Source organism: Bufo bufo, chromosome 3 (assembly GCF_905171765.1).
Source record: "Bufo bufo chromosome 3, aBufBuf1.1, whole genome shotgun sequence".
Lineage (NCBI taxonomy): Eukaryota > Metazoa > Chordata > Amphibia > Anura > Bufonidae > Bufo > Bufo bufo.
In genome coordinates this window covers 147260612-147286679 of record NC_053391.1, presented here as the reverse complement: position 1 = coordinate 147286679, position 26068 = coordinate 147260612, and the positions used below count along the sequence as shown (strand labels likewise).

Here is a 26068-nt window from a genome sequence, read left to right as displayed (position 1 = left end):
CACGCCAATTTGTAGTTTGTACCAAAAATAAGTAACAAGCAACCATAAAAAATTGCCTCCAAAAGTGTACATAGCCTTTAAGAACAGTAGGCTTGGCTTACAACCTAATGTGTATGGGTATCTCCGGATGCCCTGAGTACTAATTGGCGGTCAGCTGATCTATGCCCAGCCAGGGCCGTCTTTAATGTAGGGCAAAAGGGGCAGCTGCCCCGGGCCCACTTGCTCCTGAGGGGCCCAAGGCAGCTTCCTCTTGAGCCCCACTGGCCACGTGAGGAGCGGCGGCAGGGAACAGGAAGATGAGCGCTTCCATTGTGGAAGCGCTTATCTCCATAGTCATCTGTATCGCCGTCCTCAGGACAGCCATACAGATGGAAATGCTGCGGCGGGGCAGGGGAGGGAGAGGCCTGCAGCCTATCAGAGGCTGGTGGAGGCGGCGCAATGATGTCATCGAGCTGCACAGCACGGGACACAGACCGGAAGAGGCCTGCATCACATCGCTGCCAGCCTGATGGAGGTAAGTATAAGTGTTTTTTTTATATGGTACTTCTACTGGCACATGATTAAGGGGCATCTATGGGGGCACCTGTTACTGGCACATGATTGGGGTCATCTATGGGGGCACTTGCTACTGGCACATGATTGGGGGGCATCTATGGGGGCACTTGTTATTGGCACATGATTGGGGGGAATCTATGGGGGCACCTGTTACTGGCACATGATTGGGGGGCACCTATGGGGGTACTTGTTACTGGCACATTATTGGGTGGCACTATGGGGGCATTTCTTACAGGGGCATCTTTGGGGGCATCTACTAAGGCCACAAAGAAGGGGTATTTTATATGGGGGCTCTGTGTAGGGGCATTTTATACTGGGGAACATTATGGTGGGTACTATGGGAAAGGGGAGAGAGGAGTACTATGGGCTCATCTATGGGGACACTAAGAAGGGGTATTTTATACTTGCAAATTATGTGGGACACTGAGGGCCCATACTATATATGGGGCATTTTATACTGGTACATTATGGGGGGCACTAGGAAGAAGGGGGAGAGGAGCACTATGGGGGCATTTACTGGGGGCACTATATAGTGGTATTTTAAACAGGCACATTATGGGGGCACTATGGGGACATTAGCTCAACTGGGGGCATTACAAGGGGGTATTTTTTGCACTGGCACAATATAAAGGAGAATTATTACTACTGGGGGGCATTATGATGTGCTTTATTACTACTGGGAGTCTATGGGGAACATGATTACTAGTATGGGCACTATGGGAGCATTATTACTTGGGGCACAGTGGGGACATGTTTGGGGCACTCTAGAGGCACTATTACTACCATGTGTGCTCTAGCAAAGAATTATTCCTATTGGTGGGACTTTTGGGAGCAGTATTACTGTGGGGGCACCTTGGCACAGTATCGGCTTACCACAGTTATTTTTGGGGGATGTAATGTTTACACTATTAGAGTCAGGGGCACTATTTGCTGGGCGCAGTTATTTTAGGGCACTGTATGCCAATAATTATTAAAGGGCACTATCTGCATGGTACTACTATTATCAGGGGGTTTATCTGTTTCTGCAGTATAGTATTGGGAAGCACAGCAGCACAGTATTGGGGGTGGTGGGATGATTTGTCAAACAAAGATTTTGTTTGTCAAACTGCAGAGACGAGAAATGGCTGAAAAATGGTGATCTGGTCTGAAGGTCTGAAAGGAGAAGATGAGGAAAGAGAACATCTACATCAAAGAGACGTCACTGGATGTAAGAGGTATGTGGCGCTGTTTTACCCTGTATGTAGGGGTGGATGGAGGGGTTAGTAGTACAGTACTATCTGCACATTGTAAAAAAATTAATAAAGTAAGCTACAAAATACTATATATTTTGTGTTAGAAGTTGTGCTTTTTTAATTTTTAGAATAATGATACAGCCATTTTATTTGATACTTTTGTGCTGATTCTTTTTAATTCTCTATATTAAAGGGACACTATAGTCACCAGAACCACAACAGCTAAACGTAGTAGTTCTGGTGTCTATAGCATGTCTCTGCAAGCTTTCTAATGTAAGTAGATTGCATGCTAGGGTGTGGGAAGGCGGGATCCAGGGGGCCCAAGTAAATTCTTGCCCAGGGTCCAATCAATATTAAAGACGGCCCTGTGCCCAGCAGGTTATATACCAGGCAGTTATCTATGGTAGTAGATGCTAGTGGCTGCACATTTCTACCACATACAGAGAGGTTTTACATGATGTTCAATGACATGAATGGGTCATCCATTTAAATGCATGGTCATGTTGAATTGAGTCCTCCAGAGTGGTAACAGCAGTTTGCTGCCTCCTCTCTGATATCCACTAACTCCAATAAGGCATACTGTATGGACAGGGGTTGAGTTTATAAAGTGTGTAGTCACAATACAACAGATGCAACCTGTATATATTCAGGCATAACTGGTATGATCAAAAGATGCTCACAGAGTATATACATTAAGCATAGACATACTGTATTATGTGCAATATAATGATATGCGTGAAACCACCCTCTACATTTTCTTTATAGCATGAATAAAATAAGGCCATGCTCAGGAAGCAGATATCAAACAGCTGACATACTATACATGTTTAAAGAACTATTTAAAATGCTGAAAATCTAAAAAGTAAGGAACCAAAAAATCTTGAAATGTAAAATTTTCGTTTATTTAAGCTGACATACCTTAAACAATTCAAACAGCATATGAAACAAGTGAGAGGGCACATACACCACTTGGAGCGGTCTACCAGGAGCTTTAGCTACAAAAGAAATCAAAAGAATATATAAAAATTGAATAAGTATGTGAAATATAATCAGTATAAATGATAAGTCAGCAAACTTCAAATATTCAGTAATGGCAGGGACCGCCAAGATGCCAGATTATTGGACATGAACACTCAGTACATTCTCCATATACACACTCATCCTATTCAGGTAAATTTCCGGTAGCCTGGCATGGTACTGGTTTTGTCGCATGTTGGACCATCAGGTGCTAGACTAACTCCATAACCATAACATGCAGTGCCACCATTTTTTTTAATGATAGCACCAGTCTTTTTCTACAAGTACTTGTATATATCCTCACAGAAAGGCTCCATTCACACGTGCGCAATTTCGTTACGCAAACGGAATTGCGGACCCATTCATTTCTATGGGGCAGCACGATGTGCTGCCCGGATACGGAATTGCGAACCCGCACTTCCGGGTCCACAATTTCGTTCCCGAAAAAAATAGAACATGTCCTATTCTTGTCCGCAATTGCGGATTGTAATAGTGCCCGCAAAATGCGGAACGCACACTGCCGCTGTCCGTGTTTTGCGGATCTGTGGATCCGCAAAACACACACGGATGTGTGAATGGACCCAAAAAGATAGGAATATATTACTTTCAATCAAGCATCCGAAAATATAACAGACACATTTTCATTTTTTTTGTACATTTGAGTTTGAAAGTTATCCATTTTCTACACATTCAGTTATTCAAATAAATCTTTTTTCAGTGATACATGGAGCTTTATTTTTATGTAATTTTTTACTTTAGTTACCGGTATTTTGTATTTTATTAATACTTAAACTTAAAAGTATTCTGTTGCAGTCATTTTTTGTATAGTTAAAGAAAGTTAAAGATTGGGCTGAGCACTCAAATACTGGAATACTGCATATATAAGGTAATAAATTACCGGTAATAATATTTATTCTCTGCAAGGCATACACAATAAAAGCGATATAAAACTGACATATATAACAAATAGGGACATATACGTCCTAAAATAAACTCTGCATTAAATGGATCCAAATACATGTGGCGATATATTGCAATGTAATATCCGTTCATCCTCTCACATGAAGGTGTTAAAATACGTGAAGTAGTAGAATCAGCAAGGTTTGGTACGTATCCACCTCAAGTTTAAATGGTGAGTGTATATACACCTCAAGTTCAGTTTGTTTGTCCACCTGCAGGAAAATACCCACACTGTTCCAGGCCAAATTAGTAAAATGTGAAGCGGTCATATAATGAACAGTAAAACAGTCATAAAATAAAGCTATATGGCAGAAGGATTCGCAGTGTATTTGTGGTGTCCCACTACAAGGGCATACAAGACATTTTGGGAGCAATATAGCTTTCCATTATTTATTTTTATGGGTGATTTCCTTTATAGCTGGGGCTTAGAATAGTCCTAGTTACAGGTTAAATACAGGTGCTGAAGACTCACTGCAGAGAGGATCTGGGTCTGCTAAGAGCCAGCAGCTACTGCAGTTACTTTGCACCCTGTGATCACATGTACACCGGAATGAGAGCAGGAAGCTACTTGAGTGCCATGTATGAAGCAATTGGGAAAGCACAGACAGTACTAAACTTCTCTATGAGACTGGCTTTACACTCCTGCAGCTGCAGACGTGTCAGGATGTTCAAGAACATACTTGCAGAGTTACATGACCTGCTGGATGTTTTAAGTTGTCTGTTGGTATGAAAATAGTTTAAGAGAATTTGTGACCAGTGACCTCTCTATCAAACTGTTAACATAGACACATAGCTGTGGTTGATCTGATTAACACTGCTTTTATTTTTTTGATCCAAGGCTCAGCTCCTGAGTTATGATACTTTTTTTTTTTAACATGCAAGTTAGGAATTTGGTGCAATGAGGGAGTCACCATTGCTCGCTTTTCACTTAAGCTCCACTCCTTTCAGTGGCCTGACTGCTTTGATTCACAGGGACAGTCAGTGGAAAAACAATGATGGAAGGCTGGCCACAGAAAGGAGTAGAGCTTGGGTGCAATGAGAGGAATGGTGATGCCCTGCTATGTGTCTATGCAAACAATCGAATATGGAGATTGCTGCTGACAGATTCCCTTTAAAGAGTTTTTTCTAGGGAGATCCATTTTTTTTAAAACTGGGTCAGAAAGAGTAAAAAGAAAAGAAAAAGCATTACTCACCTCCATCAATACCCCACCACTGCTGCTCTCCACATGCTGTCCCAGCATATCGTGCTGGAAATGTCAGGAATGGTCCACTCAGCCAACTGCTGGCTGAAGCGGGAAGCCCATAAGGTCAAAGATTGGCTGAGTGGACCTTTCCTCACATTTCCAATGTGTCAAGCCTGGACAGTAATGCTTCTAATGTTTCCCTTCTGACCCATCTCTCCAGGAAAAGCTGGAGTTTTTGCACATCACAAACTCCTATTGTATGAATACATGATATAGGCTATATTACCATTGTACTCTTCAATCTTAAGTTCAGGCGCTGCCAAGTAGTATTGCTCGCAAAGCAATTTTGCCGTTTCATAGGCATCTATCAAGAAAAACATTTGTTAGTGTTGCCTTACTCGAGACAAAAATATAAAGTGAAAAGTTTCTGTATGTAATCCATGTCAAATTGCATTTACATTCCAACCTTTTCACATAATGCAAGTGCATATTAAAAATATGCACAATCTACTGTATAATCAACTACTTAATACGCATGCTCATCACAATGTCATCTTCTGAACTTACACACACTCCGACTCTTGGAGGCCAACTGAAGGGCTTGTCTCAAATGTCATGAGGAGGGTCCCCTGTTTAAGACCGCACTCTAGGAGTATGAGCTGAGAGGCACACACAAAGAGCAGCTCTTACTCTAGTGAACTCACTAGTTTGACTTACCGACTCTACAACCCTGCCAAGGTGTCCATGTACCATACGGAAAGGTTGGCTATTCAACTGAATGGCCAGCACATAATAGTACATTTCCCATGCAGCATCCACTGCAGGGCAAACATCTGAATAGACATCTACCCTACACAGATTCTTACCACCTATAGATATAAACAATGCTGCCTAATTGGTTTAGACTCGGTTTTGAAGGAGACCATATCAGTTATTTAGTATGCCTCCATGATACATAGGTCCTTCATTTGAAGCTCACAGTGCCCAACCACTCTTGCTTGCTCAATGTCTGCACAAAGCTTGACCCAATGAATTACATCCAGGGAAATGCTGTACAGTAATTTGAAGTAGGAAAAAATGACTGTCCCACTGCTTCATAAGAGCTCTGCTAAGCAGTTAGGGATGTGTCTGGTAGTAAGCTTGTCAAATTTCCAATAAAAGCTAGCAGAACTGTGAATGCAACTCTGGATAAGAATGAGCTAATACAAGCAAAAAAGCATTTAGAAAGTCACTTCATTAATTTTATGTAGATTATTAATACCTTCCATCGTTGAGTTTTTAACCAGAATTTCCAACCAGAATATAGCATAGGTACAGTTCTTGCTATCCCTAAAGAGTCAGCCATGTGTGGAGACTTACTGAAAGTGCTGCATGATATACAGGCTTACTGGCAATACACTATGGGAAAACAATATACTAAGAGGTATCTCCCAAGGAAAGAGTGCAATCTCACTAGCACCACCTTGTGGAAGTGGCTCCCTATGAGCCAAAATATAACTTTTTAACCCCTTAAGGACCTCCACTGTATATGTACGGCGGAAGTCCGGTCCCCAAACATGGCGCCCACTCGCACGTGCAGCGGGCGCCAATGCTGCCGGGTTCCTGCTATTTTAAATAACAGAGACCCCCGGCACATGTATGCGATCCGCCATAAGGCTGATCACATACATTTTCCCCTCAAATGTGACCACGGCATTTTTGCAGTCCGGAAGCGGAGGTCGCACACTTCCGCTGTGGTAACAGCGTTCCCTGACTAAGATCGGTGAACCTGTTATATCTATGAAATAGCCCGAAGCCTCAAGCAGGCTTTGGTGCCTATTTCAGAATCATACCAATAAAGACCAATAGGTGGCAGCATTGTATTGGTATAGTGCAAATAGAGTCTTCAATGATGGCTATATAGCCATCAATGAACACAATGGGCAATCTAATGATTGCCAGTTATTGTCACCCAAGGCTGAAAAAAAGTTAAAAAAAAGTTTTTACAAACAGAAAAAAAATATATAAAAAAAAATACAAAAAAAAGTTCAAATCACCCCCTTTCCTTAAAATAAAAATACTTAACCAATAAAAAAATAAACATCATGGGCATCGCAGTGTGCGAAAATGCCCATACAATTAAAATATAACAATATTAATGGCATACGGCAAATAACAGGAAAAAAAAAAAAATGCCAATTTGCCATTTTTTGTCACTTCAACTACCCTAATATTTATAAAAAGTTATCAAAAAGTCGTACACACTTCAAATTGGTATCACTAAAAAGAACAGATCGTCCCGCAAAAAATGAGCCCTCACACAGAATTATGGTTATAAATTTTTTAATTCTTTTTCCCCTCAAAGGTTTTAATTTTCTTTTCAGTATTAAAACGCAAGAAAGATTATACAAGTGTGGTATCGTTGTAACCGTACTGACCTGGAGAATGAAGATAACAGGTCAATTTTACCGCATAGTGTACAGTGTAAAAAAAAGAAACAAATAAAAACCTTTCTCAGAATTGCGTTTTTTCCCAATTCTACCCATTTGGAATATTTTTCCTGCTTCCTACTACATGGTATGCAACCGTAAATGGTGCCATTAGAAAGTACAACTTGTCCCGCATGCTTTGTGAATGGAAAAATAAAAAAGTTAGGACTATGGGAAGGCGGAGAGTGAAAAACGAAAAAGCAAAAATGGAAAACCTCAGGGTCCTTAAGGGGTTAATAAGCCTTGGGACACAATAAGGGAAAATAGCCAAGGCAAATATCCATCAGTTGTTTCAGGGTGCTTGCCCTTCATCAGTATGGAGTAGGATTGTGATTCCATACTGATGAGGGACAAGCATCCTGAAACAGATGTCTACGGATGGATATTTGGCTTGGCTATTTTCCCTCGTCATGTCCCAAGGCTTGTTAAAAAGTCCGATTTTGACTCATGATGAGCCACTTCCAGAAGGTGTCGCTAGTGAGATGGTTCTCTTTCCTTGGGAAATACCTCTTTGCAACTAGAAAATATATATGAACACTGTGGACAGCTTACCTTTCATTACCTCTGGAACATTGCAGGAGGGATCAATGCTGCCAATATGCTTTGGATGTGCAGGATTTATGTCCCCTCCAAACAGAAGAGCTTAAAGCAAACAGATAAAGAGAAGTTACCTCTGCTGATAGAGAATTAAGAAAATGAGGCAAGGCATAAAAATGTTAACAACATGGGTGATGTTGGAGAGTTTAGGGCATGATCATATAAAAAGGGGAAATTATATACACCAAATGAGGGTTGTTTTCCTTCTGAAAACCCCTTCACCTAAATACACCATCACTTCTATGTTAATAATAACTGTTCCATATTCATGTAGTTAACGGAAGATCAACATGATGAGATCATGGATGGTTACTAGGCAAATATCTGTCCGTGTAAAAGGATCCTAACACTTTTGAAAGATAAGATCTGTGCATGTCCCTGGTCTCTGAGAGAACAGGGGCTGTATCCCATCATTTGGCCTCATGCACACGACCGTTGTTGTGTTCCGTGTCCGTTGTTCCGTTTTCCGTGATTTTCTGCGGACCCATTGACTTTCAATGGGTCCGTTGAAAACTCGGATAATGCACCGTTTGTCATCCGCGTCCGTGATCCGTGTTTCCAGTCCGTCAAAAAAATAGGACCTGTCCTATTTTTTTCACGAACAACAGTTCGCGGATCCATTCAAGTCAATGGGTCCGTGAAAAAACACGGAGGCTCACAAGATTGTCATCCGCGTCCGTGATCCGTGTCCGTTTTTTTCCTATCATTTGCAAGGCAAACTTGACTTAGTTTTTTTTTTTTCACTTTTTGTGTCTGGAGATCCTCCAAAAATCAAGGAAGAAGACACACGGAAACAAAAACGGAAACGGATCACGGAACAACGGAACCCCGTTTTGCGGACTGTGAAAAAATACTGTCGTGTGCATTAGGCCTTTCCTAGAGTCTGTAATAGTCTGTGATTTCTCCTCAATTGACACATTCATTTCAGCTGCCATACAGCACACACACCCTGCTAAACTGTCTATACAGGACGGGTTTGTCTCCAATATGGCTACCCCCATAGATAAAACTCCGATTTTCAGATATCAATAGGATACTCTCCTACGAGGCACAAAGTAAAATAGATGGGAAATCTAAATGAAAACAGTACAATAGGTAATAAAGATAAAATACTAAATGTAATAGTGCTCATTATATAGCTGAAGCTTCGCTTTAGTTACATAAACTCTACCTGTGACTATAAGAAACGTGATCTGTTTCGAAATATAGTAAATCAATATATTGTTCTTGTTCCTTTTCTTTTCTGCAACACCTTAAAACAGCTTTCATGCATGACCACATTTGTGCAATTTTTCCTTCATGAAAAATTTGCAGCCAAACTAGGGAACGTCTACATTTTCAACAAGCAACTTTAGATACGTACTGTGCTGATTAATGAGCATACGAAATGAGATCCTGTTTGTGTAGAACCTGTCCAGGAAATACTGGATGTTACTGCTGACAAACGGGTCAAATCCATATTTCTCCTTGTATTCGATCACACCTTGGGCCATGGTGGGGACCACATCATTGTGTCGATTTCTCACTTCAATGAGAATGTTTAAAAAGCTGAAAAAGGGAGGAGAAAGGAAACCGTCTTTAACTGTACTAATATAAGTAGCATATTTATTTTTTTACACAATGTAGCACAGCAGCAGTCTTCTGTATACAAGGCTCAAGGTGACAGTCTCCTAAGAGACCTAATGTTAGTGGTCACAGACTAGAAAAGCGGCCATATTCATCAGTCCATCAAAACAGATGATGTGAAATTTAACAACGATTGTACTAGACGACTGATGAAAAACAGTCATCGCCTGGAAAGAAGTTTAAAATTTTCATCAGATAGTCACCAGTCCGTGACTGTGTATGGTGCAGTCAATCGTTACGTGAAAGAATGTTCCATAGTTAAAGATTGTTAGTCTTGTGCCCGGCCACTGAACACATATGGCCAGTAATATGGATTACAATGTGCATGGCCGCATCAATGTACGAAGTGATCATTCAATCAATGGTTGTTCAACCATCAACCTACTTCTATCTAATGTCTATGGCCATGTGCATTCACACAGAAGGACAAAGACCATCCACAAGCAGTTATGGAATATTTCTTCCTGTCCTGGAGAAGGGTGGGAGGACAGTGCTGTAACTGAGGGAAAGAATGTGCATAGAGATGTATAGGTTTAACGTGACACTTAACACAGTCGCATCAAACTTCAAATTGACACAAATATTTAAAAGGCCAAGTTTAGGAGGTTCTCTGCTCTGGATAGGTCCTAAATATCAGATCAGCTGTTTTAAGCAGCCGTGGCGCCGGAAACTATACAGTGTAAGGAACTGAAGGCAGACACTGAGTAGTGGCTGTATCGAGAGACTGCAGGTCAGCTCTATTTCAAGTGAATGGGAAGTGAACTTCAGTATGCCAGCGCCGGAAACTACACAGTGTATGGAGCCTTCTGCTTCCATCCATACACTGTATAGTTTCCAGCACCTCAGCTACCCCAAACAGCTGATCGGTGGGGGTGCCAGGTGTCAGACCCCCATTGATCTGATATTGATGACCTGTCCTGAGGACAGGTCATCAATCACCGTAGCCTGGAAAAACCCTTTAAAGTTTGATGCAACTGTGTATTTAACATGTCAATTATTAAACACTACTACATCTGTATGCAAGATACAAGGTGGGATTTTGTTAAATTCAGAATAGGGAATTTTTGTTATGGAATTAGGTTTTAAAGAGGACCTTTTACCACTCCTGACATTCCTGGTAACCAGTTGGGGGGGGTGGACCTGCAGAGATTGACTCTATCCAATCAGTGCTGCCATTTTCAGACTGTGCAGGTACACCCCCCCCAACTGGTTACCTCCCCTCTGTACCCTTACTGAAGGCTAATAGCAATTCATTCATAAATTCTAGTGCAAATAATACCAGTATGGCACATCACAGAGCCATAAGAATAGATGCTCCCAAATTGTTAGTACGTGGGGAATGTATGTAGCTATTAATATAGGCATTTCAGGAGTGGTGAAAGGTCCTCTTTAAAGTCAATGAACAACTCAGATATCCAATGCACAATACACAGTAGTTCTACATTTGTTTTGTCATATTTGTTACAACTCATTATACCAGAGTTAAAGGCTATGTACATCTTTGGGGGCAATTGTTTTATTATTGCATTGTACTCATTTTGAGCTAAAAATCTTTTTAATTGGTCTTTATTACAAATATGGAGCCCTTTTTTCTGTACAGAGCTGAGATGCTCTAATACAGGGATGAACATTTTCTCTCTGCTCCGTCAGCCAGCTAATCTGACGGCTCCTTATCTCTGCTCTCTGACATTATAAACACTCATTATAGCTGGGTTCTTATGGGTATATTACTGATAAGAATGTGACTTAAATAAGTGTTAATGAAGAGATCAGGGTTATTACATGACTGGCACAGACAGTTAACCCTTTGTGACGGAATTCCTCAATAAAGACCAACTGAAAAATAGATTTTTAGCCCAAAATGAGTAAAGTGCAATCATAAAAAAAAATTGCCTCTGAAGGAGTACATAGACTCTTCACCAATCACTATAAGTTGGAAAAAGAAGATTTTTTATTTTTTTTTGCCACAAGATGTAGATTGTAAAACTAATAGACTAGATGGGTTGATGAGTCAATTATTAAATCCATTTTTATTTCCTGCATACATCTGAATACATCGTATTTCTGAATACATCTGCTTTATGTAGGAGGGATCAGGTTTAAAGGCCTGCAACACCAGTGCGACACCATAGACTATCATTATAAAAATTATTGTCGTCGTTTAGCAGTAGCCGAAGATGTTGCACCATAGGCTATCATTATAAAAATTGTCGTGCCACAAATGTCGTCGTGTAGCCCTAGCCTTCCACTCACATTTACTGCTATCCACTGTTATTACCAGAAATGTTTTTTTACTGGGAAAGTGCTACTCATCAGATGGACAATTTACTTACTCATACAGGACATCTGGGTCATCAGGGCTCTTATTCTCATACTCTAAAAGTTCAAGAAAACTCTGCATATACCTAAAAGGGAAGCAGAAAGTACATTTCACTACAGCATCTCTCTATCTGAAATCTGCAGAACTATTTGTGTACAATCATGTTACATTATTTCTTTCATTAGGTCAAATCTTCAAGTAAACTTAATTAAGTTTTGCAAAGTTTGTAGACTTTATGTAGATTTTAACTGTGAAATGTTGCTTCAAAGATAATTTTGCTTTTACATTTTCAAGACTGGCTGGGGGCATTTATGTGAATCAGGGCTCACTTTTTGCAAAGTCCTGCCCTCTATAAAACAGACAAGGATAGGACATGTTCTATTTTCTGTGTGGGTGCCACAGAATGGACATATGAATGCGGATAACACATGGTGTGCTGTCCACATCTTTTGCAGCCCCAATGAAGTGACCCACAACAAAATGCAGACTGGATATGGACAAAAACCACCGTCGTGTGCCATTACAGTAAGATAGCAGCATTAGTGGTGGGATTCACTGGTAGGCTAAATACACTACAATGTAGGCTTTGTTAACCCTGTTCCTGCCAGTCACAAAAACATCTTGAACAGTTGCCTCTTTTCTTTCCCACAAAGAAAATGCAGTAAAGCATTCTGGTTTCAAATATATGGACCATGATAAATGCATTTAGGGGTCTTGATTTTCTTTCGCAATGTATACTGCTTTATCACTGCATGTGTATAGAACATTTTTTGGTTAAAAACATGGGCAAATGGTAAGCGGGATTTCCGGGAATTAAAAGTGCTGTTTAAGGGTACTTTCACACTAGCATTATTCTTTTCCGGCATTGAGTTCCGTTCTAGGGGCTCAATACCGGAAAAGAACTAATCAGTTTTATCCCCATGCATTCTGAATGGAGAGAAATCCGTTCAGGATGCATCAGGATGTCTTCAGTTAAGCCTTTTTGCCGGATCCGGCATTTTTTCCCATTGAAATGCATTAATGCCGAGTGTTTCAGCAAAACCGTTTTTGCGGCCTGCGCATGCTCAGACTGCAAAAAATTTGTAAAAAATAAATGCTGGATCAGTTTTTCTGGATGACACCGTCTGAGAAATGCCATCAGTTTGCATACGTTTTGACGGATCCGGCAGGCAGTTCCGGTGACGGAACTGGCTGCCGTAATCTTCTGCCGCAAGTGTAAAGGTACCCTAATACTGAAAATAGGCCCTTCTGGACGTGAGATTATTGGCTGTGGAGTGTTGTGGCCCCTTTCACTTCAGTAGGCATCATAGTGCTGCTCTCATCCACAGGACTGATTTTAGTACAGCATCTCATCTCAATTGAATACGGTTGAACTGTACGTGGATGGTAATGTGTTGGTTGCTACTGTAAAAAGGCATGTTTTTTTTCTACTGATCCCTTGTGTCCCAGGAGCTGGGGACCTATACTTAAAAGGGTTGTCCGGGATTGGTGACATTTGCTCAAGTGCACTGTAGTCACCTTAATTGTACATACATGCCTGCATTACCTTTATTTTCCTTTTCTGATGCACCATTTTTTAATCTCTAAATTCTGAGCCGAAATTGCGGTTTTTCTACAAGTTAGTGACGTACCGGGCCACTTTGTGGAGAGCGAAGCCTCCTCTTCCGCTTCGCAAGGAGCCCGGTGATGTCACCGGCACCCACGGACATTATTCAGAATGCAGGGAGGGCGGGTAGTAGGCGGCAACAGGCTGCGCTGAGTAACGCCCCTGTGGTCCGGTGACATCACCAGCACACAAGAATATTATGCAGAGTGCAGGGAGGAAGGTAACATCAGAGATATGTAACGCCCCTCTGGTCCGGTGACGTCAGCGGGTATTGCGCATTTTTATCTCTGAAGATAGAGAGGCGAGATATGCGGGCAGGAGGCAGAATATCAATGAGGAAGGAGGATGCACAGAGGAGTGGAGACTGATCTGACTGACAGCCTGGATGCCGCGCTGCCTTGTGGGACCCACAAGGCAGTGCGTCAGGAAGTTACCGCAGATATACACAAACATGTCAATATTCAGTGGAGGACCATAGAAGCACTGGAGAAGTGCTAAAAATACAGGAACATAACAGGGGGACCTTGAATCAGCTAGACATGGTAAGATGTCATGTTTTTAAAAATGTATTTGATCCTGGAAACCCCTTTAAAGGGTTTCTACCACCACATTTTCACCTATATAGCTGTCAGACACTAGCGATCTGCTAGTGTCTGCTCTACCTAACCATGCTATTGTAATACCTTTCTCTGCAGCGGTTACCCTAAAAAACGTAGTTTTATTGCTATGCTAATGAGCCTCTAGGTGCTATGGGGGCGTCTTTTCAGCACCTAGAGGCTCCGTCTACTCACTATTTCCGCCGCCCAGCGCGCTCCAGCCCGCCCCTCTCCTCTAGATTGACAGACTACTTCTCTGCCTCTCGGCCGAATTCTCGCGCCTGCGCCGTGTGCTTCTGTATTCGGCGCAGGCGCAGTGACTGTCTCCCTGCGCCGGCATCTTCACTGCGTCTGCGCCGATTACGGAGCAGGGAGCAGTCCAACAGTCACTGAGCCTGCGCCGAATACAGAAGCACACTGCGCAGGCGCGAGTGGGCTGTCAACCTAGAGGAGAGGGGCGGGCTGGAGCGCTCTGGGCGGCAGAAATGGTGAGTGGACGGAGCCTCTAGGTGCTGAAAAGACGCCCCCATAGCACCTAGAGGCTCATTTGCATACCAATAAAACTACTTTTTTAGGGTAACCGCTGCACAGAAAGGGATTACAATAGCATGGTTAGGTAGAGCAGACACTAGCAGATCGCTAGTGTCTGACAGCTAAATAGGTGAAAATGTGGTGGTAGAAACCCTTTAAGGTGGTCATACACATTAGTCTAAAGCCTCATGCACAAGACTGTATTTTTCATCAGTGTGCAATTCACATTTTTTTATGGGTTGCACAGGCCCATTCATTTCCATGGGTCCACAAATAAAAATGGCCAGCACACAGATGTCATCCATGGTCTGTCTGCATCCATATGTCTGTTCCACAAATTTTAAAACATGTCCTATTCTTGTCTGTTTTGCAGACAAGAATAATCATTTCTATAGATGGGAGTAAGAACAATGTGGATTGCACAGGTATCCATATTTTGTGGATCCGTGGCTTGCAGGTCGCAATACAGACACTGTTGTGTGTGAGAGGCCTAAAGTTTATCATAATGGATGCTCTCAACCAAAACAATCATCCGTCATGTGAAATTTAACACCGTTTTAGACGACCGATGACAGACCATTACTTTCTGAAAAGTTGGCGGGGTTTAATATTTTCTTCTGATACTTGGACAAAATATCTTTCATTCAATTAAAAATTATTCATGGAGCAAAGATCTTTCTTTGAAAGAAGTTTCCCAGAATAATCTTTTGTCCACCACCCGGTTTCATTTCATCTATGGTCAGCTTGAACAGCTGTAACAGCCAATATGGACAACAATGTGTATGGTGGCGTCTGTGAAACGATTGTTCTCTAGATGTTTGTTTGTCCAACTGCTGTTCAACCATCAACCAACTTCTACCTAATGTGTATGGCTATTTCTCATAGCCAATTTTCTGACAATGCACATATTTTAGTATCAAGAGAATCACTGCCTATAGAAATGTCTAAAACAAAGGAAAACATTTTTATTGATGTGAAAATTTATATGAAATTAAGGTAGGTTCCACCTGAAAGTCCAGGTGAACTAGGCTGGAGAAACAGGGATGTTATTATCGAGGTTGTAACCTCACACTTTGTTTGGTGCGGGTGGCATCTACCTTTATTTTAATAATTTTCACATCCATAAAATTTTTGGTTGTTTTAAACGTTTCTATAGGCAGTGATTCTCCTAATGTGTATGGCCCCCTTATAAATCAATGGGTCACCAATGTAATTTGTGAAAAATCTCTTTAAGCTTATATGAGGTGCAACTCACCAGGTCCGGACTAATTTCACAGATGGCCTTTGGAGCAAGTTTTCAGGCAGCAAATTAACTTCTTTTAGTGTATTTGCAATACGTACTGGTAATTCTTTCCGCAAAAAGAGATAAGATGTTTTCTCACAGGCATTGTTGCGACCTGCAATGGAATCAAAAGAATCACTCATTTAGTAAGTGTTTGTGGTAAAATTCTGTTGTAGCTAACTATCTATACATGATGATAAGCTGCTAACATTGGGGGAAGCAATAACTGTCCATACATGTCTTATTACATAGGGACTATTCAAATAGTTGACTAAGTAATGCATGGATGCACCAGGACTGCCATAGGGGTAGCCAGTCTTAGATAGCAACTCACCATTCTGACCCATAGTGGTGTAGTCCCGTAACAGACCATATGGACATGAGATGGCATGCTTCGACAAAACTATTAAAATGTTTTTTCCAGGATTGCTATGGTTTTTAAATGGTATGCACATGAAGTTGCTTACCTCATGTACATCTTCCCTATGTATTTGGACCCTCCTGACCCGGTTTCACAATGTAAACAAATCCCTCTGCGGGGCATGGCCAGCCACGGGAATGTACAGACGTGCTTAAGTGAGCTCCGCTCCACGCTATCTTAACTCTTATCATCCTGAACTTTAACAGCCGTCACAATTCCTCAATACAGAGGCAAGAGGTCGGGCAGACCCCGGGGACGCAGTATGGCAAGGAACAAGTCCCTCACAGTAGCAGAGAAGCTAAAATTCTTTACACGCACAGAAGCCCAAGATGGCACTGACTCACCGTCCAGACCTTCCTCCCCGGAAGCTGCAGATGCAGTGGCGGGAGAGCCAGACGCTGAACCTACTTTGAAACAGGTCACTGACCAACTACTACATGCTATCTCAGCCTGCAGATAGTCATTATCGGGTAAGATGGAGGAGGTCAAAATGGACCTAGGGATATTAAGGCACGATATGCAAAACTTGCGTGAGAGGATCCGAGAAGCTGAGACCCACATCTCTGAGCTAGAAGACAGTACTGCACCTATCCCTGCGCAACTGCCTCTCTTGAGAAAAAAGTCAACTTTTGGCAGCAAAAATGTGACGATTATTAAAATCGCTTAAGGAGAAATAACCTGAGAATTATCGGCCTGCCTGAACGGGCTGAAGGCTCTAACCCCTGTGAATTCATGATTCAGTGGATTAAGGCCACATTTCTAGAAGCAAAGTTTTCCACTGCATTCGCCGCATCGTGTCCCAGCTTAGCCTCCTCCTCCAAGTGCTCCTCCTCACCCTATGCTTGCCCGCTTACTTAACTCCACTAATCGAGACCACATCCTACAACTAGCCAGAAGAAAACAAGAAATCAGATTTGAGAACACTTCCATTATGCTGTTCCCAGATTTCTTAGCTGAGCTACAGAAACGGAGAGCAACCTTCACAGTGGTCAAGAGAAGACTCAGAGAGCTAAACGGCATATCCTGCCAGATTGCGAATAGTTGATGGGGAAACACACCCACTGAAGCAAGTGCCTGGATCGACGGCAAGGGAAGACCTGACAGGCCTGTGATCTGAGCCAACATTCTGGAGTCCACTGCCTTGTAGACTTTGGACTTTTACTCCTCGCTACCTCCTTGATGCATGAGATATAGAGATATATTCAATTTAGCTAAAATAGCACTATTCTCATTGTTATGTTGAGATACATGTTTGCACTTTTCCCTTTGTTCACGTGGCAACATTAGTGCAAGTGACGACAACAGTCACCAGCACTCCCTGTCATGACAGCCACAATTATTGCACAAACAGTTATGTGCATTTTTCACTTATGGTTTACACACTTTTCTTTTTCCTTTCTCATATTTTTTTTTCTTGGTTTGTTTTGTAATGCTGCTATACTAGTCATCCACCCGATTGAATTAAATTCAATTGAGTAATATCATTGCTGTTTACCTACTGAGGCATGGCATAGACACATATTTAGTTGCTCCCCCAAAGGGTATATTCTATTTTGGCACGTGCCACCATTCCTACGGTACCTCATATTACTATGTCCCATCCATTCAGGCATATCTATAAGCTACTACAACGGCAGAATTAGGAATATTATCATGGAATGTTAGAGGATTGGGAAATCAGAGAAAAAGAGCAATGGTTTTTACAAGGATCAGAAACTTCCTGCGCTTTCAGGAAACTCATCTCATTCCTGATTATACTAATAGGTTGCAAAAGTCATGGGTACAGTGGGCACGTCATGCATGTCATACATCCTACTCTAGGGGAGTCTCTCTCATGATACATAAATCAGTGAGGTGGGAGGTAGATAGCCTGTTTATTGACCAGGAGGCTATGTTCCCCCTCCTGCAACCATGGCTGTGGTGACTCAAGCTGTGGTGTTCGCTGCTGCCTTTCCACAAGCCTTGATTATATGCATTGGTGATTATAATATGCTTTTAGACCCTTCAATAGATAAACTTAACCCAACAAACAATGCGGAACCCATCTCCCATACCCCCACCCCGCTAGCCAACCTACTACAGGAGGTGGGATGGGTAGACATATGGAGACTCAGGAATCCTAATATCGCTACCTACTTGTCATTCCTCTAGTCATTAATATCTCTCCCACACAGACTATGCTTTGGGCAACCCTCTGATGTACGGCAAAGTTTCAGATGTAAATTATAGGGGACGAGGAATATCTGATCACTCACCCATACAATTAACCATATCTACTTCAATGGATCAACCAACTGTCTCCATGAGAATACATCCATTTTGGCTGACACTTCTAACACCGAATGACCAGATACCTGATCAGCTATCCATATTTTTAACTAATCTTGAGTCCTTTGAAAATCCATCAGTACTATGGGAAACCGTAAAAGCTTACCTTAGTGGTTGCCTGAAGTCATCCATAGCATATGTTAAATGAGTTTCAGCCCCTCAGGAGGGGGAATTGGCAGAGGAATGTACCAGACTAGAGGCGGCTTATGTAGCTGACCCCACTGATCCCAATAGACAGGAATGGTTATTTAAGGGTCGCCAATACCTTAAATCTATTGAAGGAGAAAGCACAATGCAAATTGTTCTTTACTAAACAAACATACTTTGAATTAGGTAACCAGTCCAGTAAATTACTGGCACACTTAGTGCATCAAAACCAGAGGTCTACAGCAGGTTTGCGCATTCAGTCAGTAGATGGTGCCCCGCTGCTTAAAGGGACTCTGTCACCACTTTCTAACCCCCCCTTTTAAAAGTATTGTTCTCTCCATGGCGCCCTTGTGATTACAAAGGTGTTGTTATAACATAAATTCGCCGTCTCGTTTTGATAAAAATACCTTTTATCTAACCTGTCAATCTTGTGGATAAGGTGCCCAGGGCGTTTCTGAAGGTCTGAAGCTGCCGCCCGCCGCCGTTGGTGCCCAGCTCCTCCCCTGATCCTTTCAGCGCCGCCTGAATGTAAAGAAATCCGCCTCCGGCTCTCGCTCAGTGCCCCCTCCTCCTTTTCAAAGATCCCGCGCGTGCGCACAGGCCTGTGCCTGATGCGCCCGTGCGGACATTTAGAATCAGCCTCATTGAGCGAAGTGCGCATGCGCGCACTTCGCTCAACCTCCTCATAAGACGAGCACTGCAGCCAGCCACTCAGAGCCTGCGGCTTCATACAGCGCTTGGCAGGCTCTGAGTGGCTGGCTGCAGTGCTCGTCTTATGAGGAGGTTGAGCGAAGTGCGCGCATGCGCACTTCGCTCAATGAGGCTGATTCTAAATGTCCGCACGGGCGCATCAGGCACAGGCCTGTGCGCACGCGCGGGATCTTTGAAAAGGAGGAGGGGGCACTGAGCGAGCCCGAGGCGGATTTCTTTACATTCAGGCGGCGCTGAAAGGATCAGGGGAGGAGCTGGGCACCAACGGCGGCTGGCGGCGGCTTCAGACCTTCAGAAACGCCCTGGGCACCTTATCCACAAGATTGACAGGTTAGATAAAAGGTATTTTTATCAAAACGAGACGGCGAATTTATGTTATAACAACACCTTTGTAATCACAAGGGCGCCATGGAGAGAACAATACTTTTAAAAGGGGGGGTTAGAAAGTGGTGACAGAGTCCCTTTAAGGCGACGGCGATAGTCCACCGCTTACAGGAATTCTATCATGACTTGTACCAATCCCAAGTTCACGCTACCCGTGAGGAAATAGATTCCTACCTTTCCAAATTACAATTCCCTCAACTTTCCCTTACTGACTCGGCTATAATGGACTCCCCCATCACTAAGGAGGAGATCGCCTTGGCGGTGTCCTCTCTGGCTAATGGGAAATCGGGCCCAGACGGTATTCCATTAGAAGTATATGCTTATATTTAGATCTCCTCTTAGATCTTCTAGAGAAAATGTATACAGCGGCCTTCTCAACAGGCATGTTACCACCATCCCTATATGACGCCACAATAGTGGTTATTCTTAAACCTGATAAGAATCCATTGGAATGTGGCTCGTAACGGCCGATTTCTTTGTTAAACCTTGACTATAAAATTCTTGCTAAGATTTTAGCAGTCAGGTTGAATAAATGCATCCTCAGTATTAGCCACACGGATCAATCCGGATTTATGCTGGGTAAATCCACGACTGAAAATATCAGACGAGTACAAGTACTTATTCAGATAATAGTTAGACAAGAACAGCGGTGGGCTATGGCGTCCCTCGACGCAGCTAAGGCATTTGACTCAGTTGAATGGCCACAATTATTGTATACACTCCAGCGATTTGGTTTTGGGACGGCCTTTATCAAATGGGTTTCCATCCTATATAGGAACCCCAGATCCAATGTGTCCGTTAATGGTGTCTCCTCCCCTTATTTCACTTCAGGCATCCCTGTCGAGTTCCTCTCCCCATTATTCCCCTTGTTTGCCCTAGCCATCGAGCCTCTTGCACTTAAGTTGCGGCAAGACGGCATATATCAGGGCATAGGCGATAGAGAGGACAGAGTTGGGTTGTATGCCGATGATATGATATTATTTATGTCCAATGTGGAAGAAACACTACCTCGAGCCATGACGCTTATCAATGATTTTGGGCAATATTCAGGTTTGTGCATCAATTGGTCGAAATCCTCATTCTTTCCACTAAGAACTATCCATGAACTACCCACAGGTCACCAATTCAAATACCTAGGTATTGTCATCTCCAAAGATTCTGATACCTACTGTAAAGATATGTTTCGAGTGTGGGGATCACTTCCCCTATCAGTTGCAGGGCGTATAAACCTGATTAAAATGATGGCTCTCCCTAAATGCCTATACATACTGGAACACTCTCCTTACACTATCCCCAAGAGTTGTTTTCAACAATTAAACTCCTTGATATCACCCTTTATATGGGGCTCTACTAGACCTAAGCTCTCCATCTCCACCCTTTGTCGTCCCAGATCTCAGGGTGTTATGTCTTTACCTGATCTCTATCTTTATTACCTAGCGGGGCAACTAGGTTATCTGAAAATCTGTCTCATGTCATACGAGCAGATGCCAAATTCAGAGGGCCATCTAGCCACGTACCTGAATCTAAGGTCCTTATGGCCGGTGTTGGAGAGACTGCAGTTATTTCCACAAAAATTACTCCCCATTCATAGGGTTGCCATACAGGTATGCAGGTCGGCTGCTAAGAATATACATGACTTCAAAAATGTGATGAGTGACCTGCCGCTTTGGGATAACCCTATGTTTACGATTTTGTCTGCCTTTCCCGACTTCCAATATTGGAAAACACATAACATATGCTGTCTTAAGGATGTATACCAATACAATGTGGTTTATCCATTTAGTCACTTTCAAATGCAATGTCAGATGACCTGTACAGGTTTCTACCGCTACTTGCAGGTCAGACATGCGCTAAAAGCCCAATTTCCTGGCACCGTGGTATCTATATCCAAATATCCTTTAATTGGAGTTTTGAGGTCACAGTGTCCTAGAGGTATTATATCTATTATATACACTCATTTGATCACTACTAGAATACAATCTACACAGTTAAAGGTGCTGGATAGATGGAGGACTGTGGTCCCTGATTTGTCGGATGAAGACATTTCTGAATTGCTGAAACTCGCCTATGTATGTGTCCCCGGCGATTAATACCGTAATCGTTTCATACAGCTATGTATTATCCATCAAAGTTACCTCTCACCAGGCTGCATGAGATGGATAGATTACCCCACACCAGATGCCATCACTGTGCCAGGGATGGTGCGGATTTTTGGCATTGGCTGTGGACTTGCCTCATTATCAGAGCATTCTGGACGGAAATCACTCAATTCCTAGCAGATTTGACCAAGCTACCGATTGACACCCACCCTAAGATATGTCTATTCGGTATATTAGATGATGCGGTATACTCCCATTATATCAGAGTATTCCTCTGAGAATCACTATTCTTGGCAAGGAAAGCCATTGCCTTGAGATTGATAGGAGAGAGAAGTCTGTCACTTAACCAGTGGAAAACATTGGTAAATGTGATAATTTCATATGAATATATTGTATACAAGCATAGGCGATGTGAATCTAAGTTCGACAAGGTGTGGGGACTGTGGTTTTCATCTCCGCTTACACAACATTCAGCACGATACATGAATAATGCATTATCTTCAGCTTAAATAAGACGTATCAATAAAAACCACCTCTAACTTCATCATTACCTTCCTTGTGTATGTGCCCTTCCATCCATGTCTTATGTGTTTATAGTCATGTTAAAAAACGATCATGTAAAAATAAATACCATGTCAAGAAATGCATGAATATAGCATAAACACTTCAAGTAAGGTAACCCATGTACACCAATTTAAATTTTATTTTGTAATAGGGTTGAAACGATTCATCGATTTAATCGATGAAATCGAGGCCAAAAAATCCCTGTTTCCCTGCATCGAGGATTCGTTTAAGTCACATGACTATGGAGCATGAGTGAAATAAAGCTTCTCACTCACTACTCCGTGGCCCCCCGACTCGGCATCGCGCTGCAGGGCTGATGCTTGTGTGACGTCAGGTCCCAGTGCACGCTGGGATGAAGACGTATCTCCTGCGGACTCCATGTGTCAGCACACGCCGCACTGCCGGGAAAGGAAAGTATAAAGTTAGCAGCACCAATGGCGGGGGGCGGAAATGGGAGTAACTGTGATTTGCCAATGGCATGTATAAAGTTATTGGCGGGGGGCAGAGGGGTTAATAGGGGCTCCTGTGATTTGGCAATGGCATGTATAAAGTTATTGGCGGGGGGAGGGGTTAATCCGGGCACCTGTGATTTGGCAATGGCATGTATAAAGTTATTGGCGGGGGGGGGGGGGGGGGGGGGGGGGGGGTGGAGAGGGGTTAATGGGGGTACCTGTGATTTGGCAATGACATGTATAAAGTTATTGGCGGGAGAGGGGTTAATTGGGGCACCTGTGATTTGGCAATGGCATGTATAAAGTTATTGGCGGGGGGGAGAGGGGTTAATGGGGGCACCTGTGATTTGGCATGTATAAAGTTATTGGCGGGGGGGAGGGGGGTTAATGGGGGCACCTGTGATTTGAAATAGCATGTATAAAGTTACTGGCGGAGGGATAGTGGGGTTAATTGGGGCACCTGTGATTTGGCAATGGCATGTATAAAGTTATTGGCGGGGGGGAGAGGGGTTAATGGGGGCACCTGTGATTTGGCATGTATAAAGTTATTGGCGGGGGGAGAGGGGTTAATGGGGGGACCTGTGATTTGGCATGGAGGGGCTGATCTGGGGGAGTTGGGGACATGGTGGATGGCATGGAGGCACTGGGGAAGGGAGACATCATGGCAGCCAGTGAACTCCGGCAGTCTGTTCCTCCACCGGAACACACTGACGGAGTTCACAATATAACCTTAGATACACATTCTGGCAAAAGAACAGCCTGCAGGAGTATACCGTATTGGGTATATCTAGATACAACCAGCTATATGCTCTCATTGACTATAATGTGGTCCAAGGCCATCTGGCCATGTTTTGGCATACATGCTAGGTATCGTCCAAAGCTTTTTTTTTTTTGTCTGGCCAAAACCCAGCTTGAATGCTGTAACAAGGCCGGACCCCATTACAGTCAATCTCTGCAGCAGCCGGCAGTATCCAGCTATACCCGATACGGTACATTCCGGCTGGCTGTTCTTCTGACAGAATGTATATTGCTTCTGTGAAAGAAGCCTTATATATGTGTGCAATTACCGTATATACTCGAGTATAAGACGAGTTTTTTGGCACATATTTTTGTGCTCAAAAAGCCTCCTCGTCTTATACACGAGTCTAGGTCTTAGCTCCGGTAATAGCAGGCAGTGCGGGGGGCGGCGCTCACTCACTGACGTCACGCGCCTGCGCCGCCTAGTGGGAGCAGGCGCGTGACGTCAGTGAGTGAGCGCCGCTCCCCGCACTGCCTGTATTACCGAAGCAAAGACAAAGTAAGATATCCAAAGTTAAAGGTTACTGATTAGTTTAAATATACTGCTGTGAACGTCGGGGAGGGGGATCTGTGGATGGCACTGTAGGGGGATCTGTGGATGGCACTGTAGGGGGATCTGTGGATGGCACTGTAGGGGGATCTGTGGATGGCACTGTAGGGGGATCTGTGGATGGCACTGTAGGGGGATCTGTGGGTGGCACTGTAGGGGGATCTGTGGGTGGCACTGTAGGGGGATCTGTGGGTGCCATCCACAGATCCCCCTACAGTGCCATCCACAGATCCCCCCTCCCCTAAACTGTTTAGGGGAGGGGGGATCTGTGAATGGCACTGTTTAGGGGGGATCTGTGGATGGCACTGTTTAGGGGGGAGATCTGTGGATGGCTCCCTGTATTTAATGCAGAGTGTGTGTGTATATAATGCACACACTCTGCATTAAATACAGGGAGTCACCCTCTTGCAGATGTGTGTATATAATGTAGAGTGTGTGCATTATACAGTATACACATACACTCTGCATTATAGCTGCATTTCCCACCCTAGTCTTATACTCGAGTCAATAATTTTTCCCATTTTTTGGGGGTAAAATTAGGGGCTCGGCTTATACTCGAGTATATACGGTATTTGCTATACCACTGTAAGAAATAAAAATATTGTTTTTATAAAGGAATACGTTATTTTCATTTTTTTTATTAGATTACTCGATTAATCGTAAAAAATAATCGATTACTAAAATATTCGTTTACTGCAGCCCTATTTTGTAACTTATTTTAATTCCACTGTTCAATAAAACGAGTTAAAAAATAAATAAAAAAAGATCACTCTGGTTTGTTCCCATCCTGTATGTAGCACTTCCTGTTGCTGTATCCAACCAAACCCATGATGCACTTCTCCTTTCTCTGCCACGGCTCCAGCACCGCCCCTAACAACGCCCAGCTAGTTTATAGCTCCTCCCACTCTGCTAGTTACATAGACACTCCACTATTATTGCCCCTGTTACTGCTTTGACACATCAATGGATATAACATCACAGGAAATGAGAAAGAAAGAGCTGCATGGACACAGTCATGAGACCACAGACCACAACGGAAGATAGGTGCAATAAAGGTAAAAGAAATACATTACAAAATTACAGCTATCTTCATAAATGATTACTTTAAAGGATGTTGGCACCAACCAGAGAACCTCTTTAAGTGAAAGGAAAGTACTATTATATATGCATACACTAATGTAGATAGGGCTCAGATGTATTTAAAGCCATCTGACTGATCCTAGAGAGAAAAACCTTGACAACAATAGGTGGAGCTTAGCCACTGTGCTTGAAGGCTGCACATTTCTAGGCTCCTGCTTTACATAGGGCTACATAGCTGGTCATTACATCCCTGCAGCATCCAAATCACCCACCTTCAATTTTGGACAGTGCCCTGTCTTTAACTGGCCTGATCGCAAAAAGAAAAACCAAGTCTGCTTGCAGATTTATTTGACTTAGCTATTCCAAGTTCTATTACCCTCCTGTTCCTCATTAGATATCACAATTAATAGAGAGAAGAATCCCGAAGGCAAACTCTGCACCAGACAATACTTCCAGGGATGTCCTGGTGAGAATCCATTTTATCATGTTAAAGAAAAACTTCTGGTGGAGTGCAGGAAAAGGAGTTCTTTCCCAGACCTTTCGCCAACAACATTCCAGAT

General features: G+C 42.9%; 1 protein-coding gene across 1 annotated transcript in view; it reads right to left on the bottom strand.

Moving 5' to 3' along the window:
- The window catches only part of PDK3 (pyruvate dehydrogenase kinase 3), a 118708-nt gene that overhangs the window by 16329 nt on the left and 76311 nt on the right, over positions 1-26068 (bottom strand). Inside the window, exons 2-7 of the mRNA XM_040423701.1 lie at positions 15948-16089; positions 11973-12044; positions 9377-9561; positions 7969-8058; positions 5235-5312; positions 2706-2782 (exon numbers count right to left, since the gene is read on the bottom strand). Of these exons, the coding sequence (XP_040279635.1) occupies positions 2706-2782; positions 5235-5312; positions 7969-8058; positions 9377-9561; positions 11973-12044; positions 15948-16089 (644 nt within the window). The remainder of the gene's footprint in view (positions 1-2705; positions 2783-5234; positions 5313-7968; positions 8059-9376; positions 9562-11972; positions 12045-15947; positions 16090-26068) is intronic.